Source organism: Dermacentor andersoni, chromosome 3 (genome assembly GCF_023375885.2).
Source record: "Dermacentor andersoni chromosome 3, qqDerAnde1_hic_scaffold, whole genome shotgun sequence".
NCBI classification, from domain to species: domain Eukaryota; kingdom Metazoa; phylum Arthropoda; class Arachnida; order Ixodida; family Ixodidae; genus Dermacentor; species Dermacentor andersoni.
The window spans coordinates 48,775,431-48,793,530 of record NC_092816.1 but is presented as its reverse complement, the minus strand read 5'-3'; the positions used below and the strand labels follow the sequence as shown (position 1 = coordinate 48,793,530).

At 45.6% G+C, this 18,100-nt stretch overlaps 1 protein-coding gene across 1 annotated transcript; it reads left to right on the top strand.

The window, feature by feature from the left end:
• Positions 1–5,316: 5,316 nt before the first annotated feature.
• Positions 5,317–17,813, top strand: LOC129388093 (uncharacterized). Its single transcript, XM_072286823.1, has 8 exons — positions 5,317–5,350; positions 7,634–7,640; positions 8,356–8,438; positions 9,861–10,007; positions 13,124–13,391; positions 16,214–16,385; positions 17,245–17,390; positions 17,810–17,813. Exons 1-8 carry the CDS (start codon positions 5,317–5,319, stop codon positions 17,811–17,813), a joined length of 861 nt encoding a protein of 286 aa, XP_072142924.1.
• The last annotated feature ends 287 nt before the right edge of the window (positions 17,814–18,100 follow it).

Genomic DNA, 18,100 nt, shown 5'->3' with positions numbered 1-18,100 from the left:
TCACTTTGTTTCATTGCTAATTGTTCGAAGTAGACTTTTCTTTTACGCTCTTTGTCTGCTTTTGTACAGCTGTACCAGAGTTGCACAGTGAAGACGGTGTTTGATGTCAGTATGCATTTGACGAGATCTAAATTTAAGCCGAGCGATGCAGAAGTGAAAATAACGAATGAAGCTTGCCACACAATGCAACAGGACGAGATATATTATAACAGGCCGCCAACTCAATCAGCGGCCATATTCTATTGCTTTCTTTTTTTTATTTTGTTTTTCTTCTGCATGTAATAAGCTAGAGAGACACCGGACGGTCGAAGATCCGTGCCAGAAAGAAAGTCGCGGTGAAGGTTGTTAATGTGTATTTGTATCGCGGATATCTCTCTCATAGTTTTGTACCGCATAGTGTCCCGCATAATTTTGTCCGGCATAGCTTTGTCCTGCATACTACGTCTATTTAGTTTTCGTTCGGCACATCTTTGTTGCGTGATACTTTGTTCCGCATATCATTATCGCCCGTACCTTCGTCCCGCATAATTATGCCCCGCATAACTTCGTCCCGCATACCCTGCAAATTAAATATTCATCCGGCATATTTTTGTTGCGAGAGATTTAGTGCCGCATTGTATTATTGTCACCACGTAGTCTTGTCCTAAATGATATTGTCCCGCACCATTTCTCCCCGCATATAGTGCCGTCCGCCACGCCGTTGTTCCGCTTGTTTTTGGTCGTAAAGCTTTGTACAGCACAGTTTTATCCCACATAGTCGAATTCAATTCTGTTCCATTTATTCATTCCTTTACATGAAAGGAAGGAATGTTTACTAAATGTTACTGCATTTAGTAGCTGGACATGGGGAATGCTCCCTCGACACTATGTCAACATACCATAGCATGACATTTCTGACAGACATGTACAGGGTTTACAGCAACAATGAGGAATTGAGGCACAGTGATGAAGAGGAAGCCATACATTAAAAAGAAAGAGGTAAGCAGATTTACTCTAACTTGTGAATATTATGCACAGCTTTTGGAGCTCTCACACAAAACGAACAAAATAACGCCAAACCAAGTTACCAAAACAGAAGCAGAATACACTTTAAATTAGACATGCTAAAAGGGGTACTTGTAACAAAGCGTCGTTGCTTTGCTCGTGCAAAGTACATTTTCGAATCGACGCAAGCACCACAAAGACGTCGCAAATCAAATGATCGACGGCTTTTGAACTTGCAGTGATGCATCGTGTACAGGTATAAACATGGCAGACAGATTTCCGCATGGTCATTGGATCCGACGATAAAAAGAAAAATCCAAATATGGGGTTTCATCAAAACCACGGCCTTATCATTTGGCATGCCGAAATGGAGCCACTGTACCACCTGGTACAATAATTTGTACCACCTGTGGGTTCCTTAAGGTGCACCTAAATCTACGTGCACGGGCATTTGTGCATTTCGCCCCCATCGAAACACTGCCCCCGTGGCCGGGATTCGATCCCGCGACCTCACGCTCAGCAGCGCGACACCATAGCCACTAAGTAACCACGGCGGGTGCCCCCCATCGCCGACTATAGTGCCAGTACTGGCATTATAGTACTGCCGAAATTTTTCCTTTTCTGGCCCAAGTTCGGCCCAATAAGCAGCGTCATTCACCCCTCTTCGTCGCTTGGCTGCCTGGGAGAACTTGACGTTTTTTCGTTTTCTTTTTTCTTCTTCTGCTTTTGTTTTCGTGTCGTGCAGGAAATTTTCCAAATTATTACAAAATTCGGCAAAATAACAGACTTCAGACTTGCCACAGAAAATTTCTGCTTCAGGAAATTGCATAAATGTATAATCTGGGGGCAGTTAATGGACATTCGGGATGAAAACACGGATAGAGTTACTCGCGGACAGCCTGAATTTTGGGCGAGCAGCTGTTGCCGAGTGAACGGGATCTACGGCCAGGCAGGTTCGCAGTATTTCCACTAGGTTCACTTCGCATGCCGTCGGCGAATAAATCCATGCGTCGTGCTCCAGTCTTCCAGATTATGTAGTTTATATTTTGTAAGACAGGGATATTGAAGATCAACCTTGAAATCTACGACCCTGCAGAGTTTTCTTTATTTCTTTGTTTTTCTTTTTTTTAGTAGGAAGATTTGCTACGTGACAACAACAACAACAACAAAAAAAAAATTTGAAATGCCCAACACTCTGCATTGTGCAGGCACAGCAATAACGTCTCCGACAACTTATCTGACATCCAACGATTGCAGTCGTCTAGTAGGTCAGTTTCGTTATAAACAATAATTGTAAGCACCTTTTGTATGCTTGCGTCCTCCAGTGAAAAGTCACCAGACGGACAGCTAATATACACTCTAAGAAGAAAAGGACGAAATGGGGTATTGAGGTTGCTTCTGTAGGTGGGGTACTGGTCTGCCATAATCATTCCTCCCCGTGGGGGTAAGTGCGAGGGGATGAATTGTTACTGCCCATGCGGTTACTCCTTCGAGGACTAACATTTGCCCTTTTCCGATGCTCCTCAAGGGAGCAACGGTCATTCTTTCCGATGCTCCGCAAAGGTGGAATTATTAAAATTAGGCATTTATGATCTGATAACAAAATTAGAGCTAAAGAAAAAGGTGCCGGAAAGTAGGATCCGAACTCACATCCTGTCACTCACAAGTCAGGTACTCTTACCACGTCACCACAGAAGGGTTTCTTTTCTTCCTGTTATTCTGCGGCTTCCTTTCTATCTATCTATCTATCTATCTATCTATCTATCTATCTATCTATCTATCTATCTATCTATCTATCTATCTATCTATCTATCTATCTATCTATCTATCTATCTATCTATCTATCTATCTATCTATCTATCTATCTATCTATCTATCTATCTATCTATCTGTCTATCTATCTATCTATCTATCTATCTATCTATCTATCTATCTATCTATCTATCTATCTATCTATCTATCTATCTATCTATCTATCTCACCCGAACACAGCCAAAAGACGTTGTTCTGATGTTTGTTGCTACAGTGTATGGGTGCTCTACGATTGGGACCTCATAGCTCAGCTATTCAATTCTCTCTCTACAATTTTACATTGTTTGAATGTACCGCAAGATGCGGGTTCATTGTGAGTGAGTGAGTGAGTGAGTGAGTGAGTGAGTGAGTGAGTGAGTGAGTGAGTGAGTGAGTGAGTGAGTGTGTGTGTGAGTGAGTGAGTGAGTGAATAAACTTGTATTTGGTCCAGCAAAGCGCGATAAAACGCGCACCCGGCTAATCCCACGACGGGACTGACAGATCTAGCCTGCCGGCCCGATCGCGGGCGCGCTGGACGGCCAGGATTTTGTCCTCAAAGACGGGACTTCGCAGGAGCGCGTCCGACTCTTCCGTGGTGAACTTCGGGCCCAGTGACCCGCACTCCCAGAGCATATGAAGCAAAGTAACAACCTCACCACAGGCCATGCAAGAACAATTCGGATAAATCTCGGGATATATTCTATTAAGGGATGCCGGATTTAGGTAGGAGTTAGCTTGCAGGAGTCTAAGTGTGAGCGCCTACGGCCTGCTTAGCTTGGAGTGAGGCGGCGGGAAAACCCTTCTCTCTAAGTAAAAGAATTTAGTAAGTTCATTGTGCGTTGTAGGAGCGTCTCTGTGTCCGGAGACAGAGTCGCCCGATGCGAGGGCAGCGCGGTCGGTAAAGCCACGCGCAGCCTCGTGGGCAGGCTCGTTCAGGTTCAGAGGAACCCCCTCAATCGCCCCGACGTGTGCAGGGAACCAAAGGGTGGAGTGTATGGAGGTGTCGCCGTGTTTGGCGCCTTTCAGAATTTGACTTGCCTGCCGGGCTACCCGGCCTTTCTGTAATGCACTGACGACCACTTGCTCGGCCACCTCGGGGTTTGTCGCCCGGACGGAAGCACAGTTGATGACTTTCCCCCGCGTGTCCACGACGGAAACCGCAAAAGCCTTGCCGTCTCGGTATGTAGCTGCGTCCACGCAGATAAGTGGTGGATAAGTAATGGCAGATAAGTGGTCACTAATTAGTTCAACAAAGTGCGCCTTATATACCAAACACTGATTTCCCCTTGTTGTCCTTGGTGTCAGCGGTTGTTGGCTTCTTATGATATAACTAATAAAAATCGGGCCCCTCGGTTAACCCCCTTTCTTCTCGTTTCGATATATTTATATATATATTACGTTTGGCATTACAAAGCTAAATATAGGCTAATTGTGACGACGACGACACATGATATGCAGCATCTAACAAGGGAGTATTTCTTTTGTCACCAAAGTATTATTACAAGCGTGGATGGCTCAGATTTTCGCCGAGGTCAGGTGTGGTGTCATCGACGCACTACATTGTCACTGAAACCGAAACCGCGGTTAGTTAAAACCCGCGATCGACACATCAGCACAAAACGTATTCGTGTTTCAAAAGAGCGCGTTTCCTTTCCATTTTTTAAAAGAAAACGTCGATGACGTGGGAAAGTCGGCTCTCGTCACGAGCGCTGCATTAATTAGAAGAAGAAGTTTTCTCTCACGCCTTCAGCCGTTACGGATCATCCGGTGCCAGCTATGGGTAAGCGCGGATAATCATTTTTTTTTTCGAGAAATGACGAGCCGGATAGTTAACTGCCATGTTAGCGAGGAAGTTAAAAAAGAAACGAGCGAATCGCCACATTTACAGGTATTATTCGCGTTGCGATTACCTCGGTTTTCCGCGAATGATGTTGCAGAGTTCCAAAACGACCTGATAGCGAGGCCTGGCGAGGTTGGCTGTTAGGCACGCTAGTAAAAAAGCCAGTGGTAACAGCACATGTCGCGTTGGTTATTTAGAGTGCCGTTGTTTCGCTTCCTTTACTTTACCAGCGTTATTCGCGCGTAGCTAAGGCTATCGCATATTTCGCCGACTATCTATAGAGTGCGTTAGACATTAGTATCGTATTAGGCAGGGAGCGCCGACGCCTTCCCCATGTTAGTTGAGAAAAGACCGTTCGTAAGGTAATAAATATTTAGGACCGGTTGATATAAGTATACGGGATCGCATTTGGTCAAACATGTTTTGACAACACGTTACTCACGTCACTGAAAGGAAGGCGTGCAAACACCGAGACAAGTAAGAACAGAAAGGACGACACCAACAACCTTTCTACTTCACTTTGTTCTAAACTTGTGTCCGTGCTTCATCCCTGCTTTTCAATAACAGGAACCCCCCCCCCCCCCCCCCCCCTACTACCAACTTTCTCGTTCTCAACTGTTATCGTTCTAAGAACACGCCCGATGTGTTCTCGACATCCCCATACATTCGTATCTTCAGATGCTGATAACGAACAGACCGCCATGATGGAGCCTGCGATCACGGCCGCAGATGAAGGTGAGTTATGTTGGCGGCACGTCGTCACTGTGCTCCCATGCTCCGGTTTACGTCGTCGCAGTGTTAGCTGTAACTTCCTTTCTTTTTTTTTTTCATTCTTAGCTGGGTTGTGCCCACGATCCACGGCAAGCGAATTTGCAGCAGCGAGCAGCTGAACTCGAAAGCTGTTTCTTCTTATAGTTGGTGCGACTATAGTTATACGAACTACTTAGACGGAATGTTGTTCTAAGGCTTTTCCCTAGGGAGCCCTACTCTATGTATGTGGGGCAAAATTGCTGCGACAGACATTTGATCCTTTTGAAAACACGCGCATATTTCAGTGATGCGTATACTATGGTCGTAAGGTCGTAGAGGTGGTCTCCGCAGTGTCCTTAGGCACATATTTTGCAGTGCACGCAACCACATGAAGCCATATACATATATATATATATATATATATATATATATATATATATATATATATATATATATATATATATATAAGGGTACGCTAAGGTACGCCAAGTGCTATATTGGTCAAACGGGTCGAAGTTTAAACGATCGCTTGAGGGAGCATAGGGCAGCTGTCAGAGCAATAGCGGCTAGTGGACATCAATGCCGTAGGTGATGAGATCAGAAAAGCTACACCGCACAGTTTCAAAGCACTCGCGTGCTCCAGCGGCTCCAGAGGCAGGTCGATATATACGAAGCGTTTCGTACCAAAAGAGCGGGTGTAAGCACCCTCTTCCTGGCCAGCGCCAAGGAGGTGCGTTCCTATCTGGAGAGTAACCTGTCCATCTATTTCTTCCCATAGCTTCTGTGATAAAGGGGGAAGGGGGAAAATTAATGTTGCTTCCTTGCATCGAGATTCCGCGCATCCCATGCATCCTATGTTTGTCTGCAGTAAAAATTCAGTTGAAGTTTGGCGTTCTGTCCTGTGCCCTTCTCACTGTCGTCCGATATCTTTTTTGCACTAGTTAATGACGTCTCAAGTCGGTAATAAATGTAGATTTATATACATACGTAACGTCCAACACATAAACCGGCTACATAAACGGTGCACGAAGAGCACCTACACTATATATGTCCGTATAATTCGACCTCTATACAAAGAATGTAGAAAGTTACCGAGCACCGCATATGCAGCATTTATTTTTAAATCTATGCAGATGTCAAACTAAAAAGTATATGAGTGTAGCGCACGTTGCGTCATTGCATAAGAGATTTAAGGTAAGGCGGGCATAGTTTGGCGTTATTGACGTAAGAATTTGTGAAGCCGAATAACAAACTCGTTAATGCGTGCCGTTATTAGAATTCAGTAAGTACCCCCATTTCTTGGATCACTGTGGCTAATTTGAATGCCATCCTGTTTTAGCACCCCCATAAAAATTTTTTTCATTGCTGGAAATAGCACTTTGTTTTAGATAATCATGGTCAAATTTTAACGATCAGTGCAGGCAATATCGGCATCGAGTGCGTCTGGAGCGCTAGAAAGGCAGCCCCGCTATTATGTCACAGGGAAACACTCCGTGACAAAGCGCGCGACGAAGTGCGCGACGAAGTTTCAATCGTGGCCCGTCACGGTTGATGCTAGCCAGGCACAACGGTAAGTAATTTTTCAAGCACGAGCGATCCGCTTATCACTAGTTTCCGTATCGTGCTGGCATTCGAGCTTCTTTCCGCACTTCGTCGCAGGGCGTTTCGGTGTGACATAAAAGGGGGGCTGCCTTTCTGACGTTTCGGGCGCCCTCAGTTTCGATAATATTTGCATTTCGAGCTGAAACTAGATTATGAATGCCTCGAATTCAGTGCGAATCTCAGAACTTCTGGAGAACGGGTGCCTTAAAAAGTGACTGCCTCCAAATTTACCATATAAAGAACCGTGTTTACAAGGTACCAGTGAACAAAAATAAATAACCATTTTTTTATTTGTCTTCCCAAACTTAGGACAATAGCGGCAAATCAATATGTCAGCGACGCCTTACAACTCCTTTGGAAAAGTTTCACGTGCGCTACGCTAACAGCCTGTAAAAGAATGTTTAGTCTAAAGAAAAAAAAAACACAATCAGACGACGCCTGAGCGGCTTTACGAACGTGACTTCTAGCGCGCAGGACGAGGTCGCTCTAACGCACCTACCATAATTTGGTTTTCATTTTTTCAGAGGGCGAGTACACGTCACAGGCGTCCATAATCGTAACTGATGAGAAAGGTAGGCACGTGTACTAGTTCAGGGCGGTGTTAAAGCGTCGCGCAGTGACGGATACAGAGTAATAGTGTGTGTTTGTGACCCTTTTGTTACGCAGTGAAATTGTAAGTACACATGTTACTTTTATTCTCCAGCTTACGAACCTCTCATAACGAAATCAATTCACTGAAGGCACAAACAGGGACAGTGTTTATGCAGTTTAATGTGGTGTACTGTTCAAATGAGTTCTACGTACCGCCAGAAACCCACGTATAGTACCTTACGATGATATTATATTTCGTACGAGGATATGTAAAATGTTTGCCTCTCGTATTGTCAAGGTGAGACATCCCCTCCCAAAGCTTAAGGTGCGGCGCGTTGTTACACAACGGAGATCTTGGAGGCCTATATCTCTTCGCTAGCTTACGAGACGCGCCAAGCTTTTTAGAAGACATCGAGGTGGTACACGTGAAAGGCGATCAAGCGCCAGCTCACCGTTGTCGCAGCAAATTTGGAGATACACTTTTAGAAATTGGGGCTTCGGAAACAAACCCAACGCACGACAAAAGAAGTAGGGTGGTTGCTTGGGCTAGTTGGTAATTCACGGTAAGAACAACGTACAGCGCCAAGGACATGGACTGCTGGAGACGACAAACACAGCGCTGTTCATGTTCATCAACAGCGCAGTGTTTGTCTCTCTCGCAGTCCTTGTCCATGGCACTGTACGTTTTTTTCACAATGAAAGAAGAGCTAGAAGATGGAATTAATATTAGCTAGGACGAGCTTTTGCGCTGATACGGGCAAATTCTTCCTAATGAGTGCATTTGTTCTTACCCGCAGCTGCACACCGCCACTGTTCTTCGCCGTCGCCGGCCTGCTGGTGTTCTTTCTCATCGGATCCAACCTGTTCATGTTCGTCAACGGTAACGGATCTTGAGATACCTCAACCATGCGGGGGATTGAAGGAAAGAGCCAGCCAAAATACGTAACTTTCGAGAGAGAGAAAGACAATAACGCGCCTAAATTGATTTAGCTTTCCTGTAATGACGTCACGACATGAGCGCATGGGTGCTGGTACGGAGACATGATAAATGCTAGAGGGAGCATGACGTCAGGCAATAGGTGATGTCCAAACGCACGGCCCGTACAGTGGCAGCGCCAACCTGCAAAAGTTGCAAAAGCTTTTGAATCGCAAGAAGACGTCACGAGAAGAATTAACATTTTGCTGTCCTTCGCTGACAAGGCAGGTAATCCTTCCTTTCACCCGATCTCTTGCCACCATCTTAGGTCACAGGACATCCTTTCTAATAAATATTTTAATCGAATCGGATCGAATTGTAGGTTGAATACGCCGGATGCGATTGTGGGATCCCGAAACGACGTCTATGACGTCGACTTTTGGACGGCATCTGCTAGGCTCGGGCGCAGCCACCACTGACGCACGACACTACGTCTTTCCAAGAACTTCTTACACCCTAAAGGACACTTAAGGGTCCTTGAGTGCGTAAATCGGTCTGTAAATCTCACCCTCACATCCGTAAACGGTATAAGGACGTGATGTGTATAGAGAAAGCACGTTAATGTGTGCCAATTGGCTTACGATGTAGCCGATGGAACAGACGTTGAATAAAGCGAGAAACTCGTTGATCCTTTAATGCGTCGAACACAATCGAGAAAAACTAGCAACACGATAGGACACACCAGACAAAGGTGACGAGGCGCAAACCACCAATTGGCCTATCGTGAATGAAACGCTGACCATACGTGGGATGCGGTCCAATAAGCGTGTGCAGATGCCTGTTGGTTAGAAAGAAGAAAAATAAAGTTGAAAAAGTCAAGAACACAATGACAAAACAGCGGATATTCAGCCAGTAATTAACCATCACAAGATGCATGGTTCCAGTTTACGTGACTATTATTGCCAGCTTGATCTCGAGTCCTGCGTGAGGAAGATAAAGCAGGCAGTGATAAAGCAGTTGGTATAGCTTGCCCCTTGCCGTCCTAGTCTCGATCGTCATATAAATTTTACCTCTTGTACGGAGCACATGGCAACATGAGCTCAACGATCTCAGCGTCAGAGTTCACTCTAGGGATTTTTTATAGGAAATTGTAAGGATTAGGAACCTTGAAAAAGTACATCGAATACAAGATGTGTCTACATAAGCTCGGGTGGTATCTTCGAAATGGCGCTTCTTTTTTTCCTTTTTCTTTTTTTTTCTTTAACGTAACGTCTTTTTCTTTTGTGTGTGCTTGCCACTATTACCGGCGCGTAATCAAGCGCGAGCGTTTGCCATATATAGAGACCACGTTCACAAGATCTTGTTGCGCATGCGCCGCTTTCACAGCCAACGTCGGAAGCGCCGCCCGTCTGGAGGCCACAGAAGAGTACGAGGGCGTGGTCTCCACCGAAAATGAGCCGCACATCATCGGACGCGCCGTAAACGAGTCCGAGGGGCACGACCACAGGACGGGGGTGCTATTGAAGCCGCCAGGTAATTGCTCACGCACACACATGGGCGCTGCGTCCATGTTCTGCGCGCAGTCTATAATACCGAGTGTTTCCACATACATACATACATACATACATACATACATACATACATACATACATACATACATACATACATACATACATACATACATACATACATACATACATACATACATACATACAATACATACATACATACATACATACATACATACATACATACATGCATGCATGCATGCATGCATACATACATACATACATACATACATACATACATACATACATACATACATACATACATACATACATACATACATACATCACACAACTTTCAAAAATTGCCTCTGTGGCAGATAACACAATTCTAATCCTTGAGATGGATTACTCAAACGTGTAGACATCATTTGTACGAGGAATAAAAATGCATAATTGAATAATTAACAAATTCACTAATTAACTTTTTATTACTTACTACTCGGCACATATTGCAACTTACGAATTGTAGCCTATGAGTTTGAAAGTCGTATCCACCTGAAACGAAGTTTGAGGGTGCCACCAGTTTCAGTATGTTTATTCCCAAAGTGTACAATGAAGTACTACATGAGCGTACCAGTTACTTTTGTGCTTCAGTGAACAAAACGGTGATTTGTTAAAAATGCAGGTGGAACAATACAGTGCATTTTTACCGCAAGTTTCACGGCACATAGCTCAAGTCCAGTGCAATCCTCAGAATTCGTTCCAAGTGGATACGCCTTGCAAACTCACCGGGTATACAATTCCTACATTGCAATATCTGCCGCAAAATTATCAGTTAGAAAGTTAATTAGTAATACTTTTAAAAAGTTAGTCGATGACGCATATGAATGTTTGGGGCGTGTAATGTCTGTCGCTTCGAGTAATCCAGCTCAAGGACTACAATTACGCTATCTGCCACAGGCGAATTTTAAAGCTCTGTATGATCGAAAGAAAGAAAGAAAGAAAGAAAGAAAGAAAGAAAGAAAGAAAAAGAAAACATCCTGAAAAGTACTCGAGTGGTGCCCTGCAAATTAATCATTGCTTAATTATGTAAGAAGTTACCAAGTTTCTATGCGCCGCGCTAAAAATTAGTTGGCCTGCGTGTGCACGTGTTGCTGGCCTTGCTGCACGAGTAGAGTCTCCTAAGCGTCGCAACAAGGCTGAAACACTTTCCTTGCTCAGCGCGGCGCACCGATCGAACGCTGCAAGAATTGCTACCTAAACGCTGCCGCCTAAGCCGACGTGAAGTACACTGGCTATTGGGTTGCACTGAAATTGAAACTCATCCCGAGAGTATTTACGGAGGAAATGCTTTACTTTCTCTGAAATTACACTCGATCCACTGTTGAGCTCGTGCGCGACATCTACGTGACCGCCCGTCTTTCCGAGTGAGGCCTATACATTTGATATTATCCGGGTGGAATCATCTACTTTTGGTGAGGTTATGTACGGAGTACGACAGCTAGCCTCAGCGTTCGGCGCCTGTAGCTTGCGTGAGGACGTGTATTCAAAGCCACGCTGCTGCCATTGAGTTATCGTTTGCAAAGGGTGCGATGAGCCTACACCACTTCAAACTTTCGCTACACGTCACCCGTTATCCACCAAGATAACTCAGTGGCGATGGCGTTAAGTATGGCATTGCTGAGCGCCATCCCGCAGGGTCGATTCCGGTCGCGGTGTCCGCGTTTCGGTGGGGCCGAAATCAAAAAGAAAAGAAGAAAAACACACTCGCGCGTCCGACACTACGGCCGCCTCAATGAACCCCATGTAGTCAAAAATTATTTCGTAGCCTTACAGCTACGACGTCGCTTATAGCTCGCTGGGTGTAGTTTCGAAATTTTGAGCGTGAACGCCACAATGACGAATTTTGAAAAGCTACTGGTCACGTCAGCCACCCAGAAGAGGAAAAACAAGCGCCGCCCACCTCCCTCTCTTTCTTTTTCATTGTCCGCCTCTAATCGCCCTCCGCGCGACGCGTGACTGAAGGATTCCTAGCGCACAATTGGCGAGCCCTTTTTCTGGAACACAGGTAGGCAGTTTTCGTCAGTGACTGGCTGACACAAACCATCATGGCTTTTGTTGCACTGGATTGAACAAGTAATTCTGGGGACTCTAGAACCCAGAATCTGGGACCCACGATCTGATATTGATAATCTAGTGTCCCTTATAAAACGCGGCCCATATAAATTTAAGTACACGAGGGATCTTTGCACTGTATGCTCGTCGCAAATGTAGCCGCCGCGGCCGCTGTATCTGCCGGGTGTTTCAACGAACACTTTTAGAATTAAAAAAAATATATTGCCTGTGGCAGATCGCACAATTCTAGTACGTGAGCTGCTCAACTCGAGGAGGCAGACATTACATGCGCAAAGAAAAAAAAAATTGAAACGCATATTTGAATATTCAACAACAAATCACTCATTCAGTTTTTAAGCAATTACCTTATGACACATATTTCAATTTTATGAAGGAGAAGAAAGGTAACCGAGCGGCCCGACATCTATTGATCGTATCATAAGAAGCCAATACTTCAATGTACAAATTGTGGCTGGGGATTTCGCAAGGCATGTCCACTTGGAAAAGTCCCACAGGTCCCACAGTCTCGTGACTAGGGGACCTCCTCCTGTATACACAAATTATTGTAATTCATTTTATGCCTAAATAAAACCATTTCTAGCTTCTGACTTGGAACGACAGTGCATTCTTGCCGTAAGTCTGACCGTGTACATCTCGTAAATTCCACAGAATTCTTTTCAAGTGGATATGCCTTGTAGTCTCACCCGCAAGAATTTGTAAGTTGCAGTATGTGCCATAAGGTAAATAGTCAAACAATTAATTAGCGATTGTTTGCTAATTAGTCGATTAGGCATTTCACTGTTTTACAGAACTTTCAAAAACATATAAAATTGATTGAATGATTGATCGACTAACCAATTGATCGATCGATCGATTGATCGAACGCATAACGAGCTCGGTGGAGCAACACGGCATATACCCACTATAAGCTACTGCGATGGGTATGCGATTGGCGAGCACTGAGCATAGAGCCGGCATAATCAATACCTTTCCTTTGCCACACGCTTGTGCGCGGCGGCGTCGCAGGTTCAAGGACGAACCCCACCGGGCGCAAGACCGGTCACTCGCCCCAGCTGCTGCCCAGCCGGTCACTGGTGTGTGTGCTCGGTGGTCGGACCCAGGAGTACGGCCCGATGTGGCTCGACGGCCTGTGTGACGTGGCCCTGGTGCCCTTCTACGCGCTGCCTAAGGGCGGCGACACCTTCCTCAATGACGGTGACAAGGCCACGCAGCAGGTTCTCGACAAGGCCGCCAAAGCGGTCAAGACCACCTACGGCATCCACGTCCCTCTCAAGTACGCGTGCTTTGCCACATTGTCACGGAGCCGTTCGGGACGGACGTCCTCGCGCGCGAAAGTAATGAAGATCGGGCAAGGCCGTTGGCTGGAGCTGTTAGCGTATCACTTTGCGTGCCTGCCCATGCGCGTTTAGGGCGTTCTTCTCCGGCGGCTCCGTTTCATAAATACAGGGTGCCTCGATGTCCTGCTTGCCCGCCACTCCACACAGAGTGGAGACAACCGCGGCGTCTACTACGGAGTTGGCAAGCGAATCACGGACGCCATTGCAGGCGCTCGTGTGTCTTGTGTGCGGTTTGGCACTACTTTACTGGCATTCCCCCAGCTCCACTGGTGTCCCATGTTTCCGACAGCAGAGCCACGCATATTTTTTTCAAGTACCCATGACTAACCTTACCTTGAAACGTTGGTTCGATAGCCTAGACGTAATATGCAGTTAGGGCTCTTTCGATTCAGCGGTAACAGTGGCACAAGCTTCTTTTATCTTTTTATATACTATTTGTCTGAACAGCAGCTATATCTCTGCTTATAAAAGTCACAAAGTAGTTTCAAAAAGGAGCACATAAATTATATCCAATTTTTGATAGAAAATTATTACAGTGATGCTCGATCATAATTATCTCCGTTGTATTGATAAGCATATCACACATTTCAAGACTAGGCTCCCTCGGCCTCCTCTTCCCACTTCGCGAGTTTTGGCTGCTGTCTTTTGCTGCTGTCTTGCCGATTGCACATCTTGAACAACTGGGTACGTGGAGGCGAGAATGTGACACGGGTGTGCCTGAACGTTCTTGGCCGAACGCCTTAAATCATAGAGTTTCTCACTACATTACCTAGAGAGAAATCTGGCACCACCGTCTATGGGAGTTTAGAATTCTAAAGTGTTCTGTGCAGTCATGGGAATGACAGTATATGCATAGAGGAAGGAAAAAGTTTGGAGACAGCACTACGTCACGCAGCCAGCCTCGGTAAGCGAACACTCTATGAAGCCCATACATTTGCTAAATGGTAGCCCAGCTCGTGACCTCTTGCGTCGAGATCACGGAGCAAGAATCGAGATTTGCTGAGACGTTTGGTTGCCAAAAGCTATGCTAGTAGTTTCTATTCGGCGCGCGTTTGTTCGGCTGCCCTGCTGTGGCGCTGCCTGAAGAACGGGAACACTAAAGCCAATTGCGCACTTCGACGTGCAATCACGTGTTGGGCCACCAAGTTTGGCTTCAAACGCGTTGCGCGATTGCTCCCTCCTTACGTTTTCCTTCCTGCATAGGTATATGGGTGCGAGAGGCTTGTGTTGTCTGATGTTGTACGAGGCTTGGTCTAAGACGTGGATATAGCTAAACAAACAATGTGTTCTTAAAGTAAAGTCTACATAAATGGTTTTCATTCACCCATATTCCATCTTTCAAAGAAGTTTGCTTCCTACAATGCAAAATTAAACGAAAAAAAGCGATAACAGATGACAAGCTGTTCCAAAGCGAGCGCGAATCTTGTCGCCTGTCCTTCAACTTTAACGATCCGCTGATCCTTTTTACATTCGATAAAATTGCACATCCAATAACAAGTCCTCATAATGAAACAAAAGTTTTTGTGAAATAACAAAGCCAGAACAGCTTTTTACGTGCTTGTTCAGTAGGAAATGAATCATTGTAACAGAAGGAATGGTGCTAGTCAGGGGGGTCTTCAAAGCGTCCTGGCTCTCTGAGAACGATGCCAATCCGAAATCACAATATACCGGTATTTTCACGTATACCACAGCGCAGCAGCGCCAGATTTCCCTCTGGGTAATATAGCGTGAAATTCTACGCCTAAAATGGGTGTGTACCACTGGGTGGATGCTCGAATAATCAAAGAGAACAAGAGGCGAGAAGCAATGAGGTCGGCAATAGAAAATTGAAGAAGCCGGCCAAATGTGGATAAAGGGATTGAGGGGAACAACACGTGACCAGTGTGCGCATTAGACGAGCAACGCTGAGTAAAAAGGAATAAGTTGAGGTGAACACATTTCAGTAAGCATCCGACCTCTTCGCTTATCACCGATTCACACGAACGTGCGGGATCCATCGTTACATTTATATTATTGCAATTGTACAGGCAATCGAGATGCGTTGTTGCCGTCGGCGCCGTCAACGTGCTGTCACAGCCCTGACGTAGACGGTTAGAAGGTTTCCAAAAACGCGCGAGACGCGCCAGTGCGACTCGCAGTGAAAAAGACTGCAGCGTTTCCTCCTTCCGCTGCCGTCATGATCGTAGTTCTCACAAACACTAGCGTTCCTGCTTTACAGTTATGTGCATATGCCACAACACGCTGCACTCAGGGGCTCTGAGCAAACAGGTAAATGTGAAACTACGAATGCCAACGGTCCTCCGCCGCATGCGACTTGTGTACGATCGATGCGCGTCCCCACCTACCTATTTGTCGGCAATCCTCACCAGGCCAGTGTAGAAACTCCACTTGAAGAGCCCCACGTGTGTGCCTGCTACGCCGGCGTTGTGAGACGCCTGGTAACTGCGAGGGCGCTCTTACTGCTACGTCAACATGTCGCCCCTCGCATAGATAGAACAACGGCTAACAATCTCAAGCGCACCGCTGAACGTTTCTATCGTTCTCAACACATAACTTGTGATACCGCGAGACTCAACCGACAGACACGTTGCAAAGTGCGGGATAACGATTTGACCATAGTCACGGCTTTCCTAAATTAGCTATTGTAAGAGCGTCTTCATTCTATGCTGAACAAAAAAAAAAGGGTAAACCATAGCCCCACTCCTCATCAACGAAGTGGATATTACATGGAAAAAAACTTTTGTGTGCTTTGTTTCAGAAAAGTTCCTAAAGTTATGGACGACCTTATACGAAAAAGAGCTCAGAACAAGATGAGGAACTATTGGATGCACAAGAACATCTACCACTACGCCATCCTCGACCTGCGAATCAAGCCCGACGACACCACGCCCCCGGACGACGTTGTGGGCAAAGCCTTCGGAGTGCTTGAGGTACGCTGTTGGTGTCAGATGCATTCGACTTGATCTGCTTGCAACTGAGACTTGTATTTCAAAGTCCGACGAAATCACGTTTTACTTTAGGCTGCTGCGACAATATGCTACGCAAGAAGATATTATCGGAAACGTTTTTCGTCATCAGACTTAATTACTTGTGCAAGCGTCCACTTTTCTTACAGGGCCCACAGCTTCCTGTGATGACTTTTATACGTGTGTATTTCTTTCAATTAATTTGAAACCCTTTTCATCTGCTGACAAAAAAAAATTATGGACTTTTACGTGCCAAAACCACTTTCTGATTATGAGGCACGCCGTAGTGGAGGACTCCGGAAATTTCGACCTCCTGGGGTTCTTTAACGTGCACCTAAATCTAAGTACGCGGGTGTTTTCGCATTTCGCCCCCATCGAAATGCGGCCGCCGTGGCCGGGATTCGATCCCGCGATCTCGTGCTCATCTGCTGACAGGTTACTACTGAGATAAATAGCGCTTTGTGGTAATTTTATTACCAGGCCCTGCATAATGTTACTGATTGAGCCACGCGTGACGTTCTAGGCTGGACAACCTAGAATGAAAGAAAATGAACTTGTTGGAGCATCTTTCTTGTTTCCCGTGTTTATTGCGTTATTTCATTTCCCACGAACGAAGTTTCGTCACCCCGCTCTCAAGTCACTTGCTTGGCGCTCTTTGGCCAGACCTGGCCCTTGCGCTATTGAACGCCACACATCATCATCATCAGCATCATCATCATCACCACCACCACCTAAAGATGGGCGGGCGTATATATCACCGTCAAGTGAAAGCGCCATGCTTAAAAAGCGTAACTGTCTTGTGCATTTTTCTTTCTTGTTGTAGAAGTTTAAAAGTATCCAGGAGAATATCCGCCGGAGGGCGTCGAAAATGGCGGCGAAGAGGCAGCGCAATTCGTATGTCATCCTGGGCACCCATCTCCGCATGTCCACGAACAAGGAGTTGTTCAAGGCATTCGAACGCCACGTCGGGTGCGTTATTATTCTTGTTCGATTCAGCGATTTCGCTATTCGAACACCTCTTTAAAACTTTTGCGTTTGCTTGCTCACGTTATAGGGGTGGGGGCGTGTGCAATTGTGGCACGCATTTGCACCGTACTTTCCACGAACGTTCTACAAGAGACAGCAGCGTGTCCCGAGTGTTTGATTTCGGCAAATTTGCTCAGATTGAACACCTCCTCTGCCGACAGGTCTTTTCCGATCAGTGCCTTCGTAGTTCGCACTCACATCACCCAACGGGAAGCTCTGATGCTCTCCGACGGATGCAGTACCGCCGGCCCTGCGCCTTACAAGTTGAAAAATAATCTTCGATTCATGGGAATGGTAAGAACGCATCAGCGAATGCTTTTACGCTACTCAAAAATGTGTCGTGAAGTGCATTGTTGTTACAGTTAACGGTGGCCAAAATTATTCAATAGTAATCTGCTGCACCGCGGCGTTTCATAGCGACTTTGTTGAATTGAAATGTTAAAATCAAAATAATAAATAAATAAATAAATCAATCAATCAATCAATCAATCAAGTTCCCGCACTGTAATTTTCCACAGTGCGGAAACGTTAGGTGAATACGGTGATGCACATATCGTCCCACACCTCGAGAGCGCATTTCTCCAAGCTCGTGTCAACTCCGTACAATGCAGGGCTTCTATCAAAAGCTTTTGCTTTTAATATTGCCAGACTTC

Excerpts from the sequence above, each read along its gene's own strand:
- LOC129388093 (XM_072286823.1), top strand. The coding sequence starts at position 5,317 with ATGATGGAGCCTGCGATCACGGCCGCAGATGAAG. Across the intron at positions 10,008-13,123 it reads GGTGCTATTGAAGCCGCCAG|GTTCAAGGACGAACCCCACC; the intron begins GTAATTGCTCAC and ends GCGGCGTCGCAG. Across the intron at positions 13,392-16,213 it reads GGCATCCACGTCCCTCTCAA|AAAAGTTCCTAAAGTTATGG; the intron begins GTACGCGTGCTT and ends GCTTTGTTTCAG.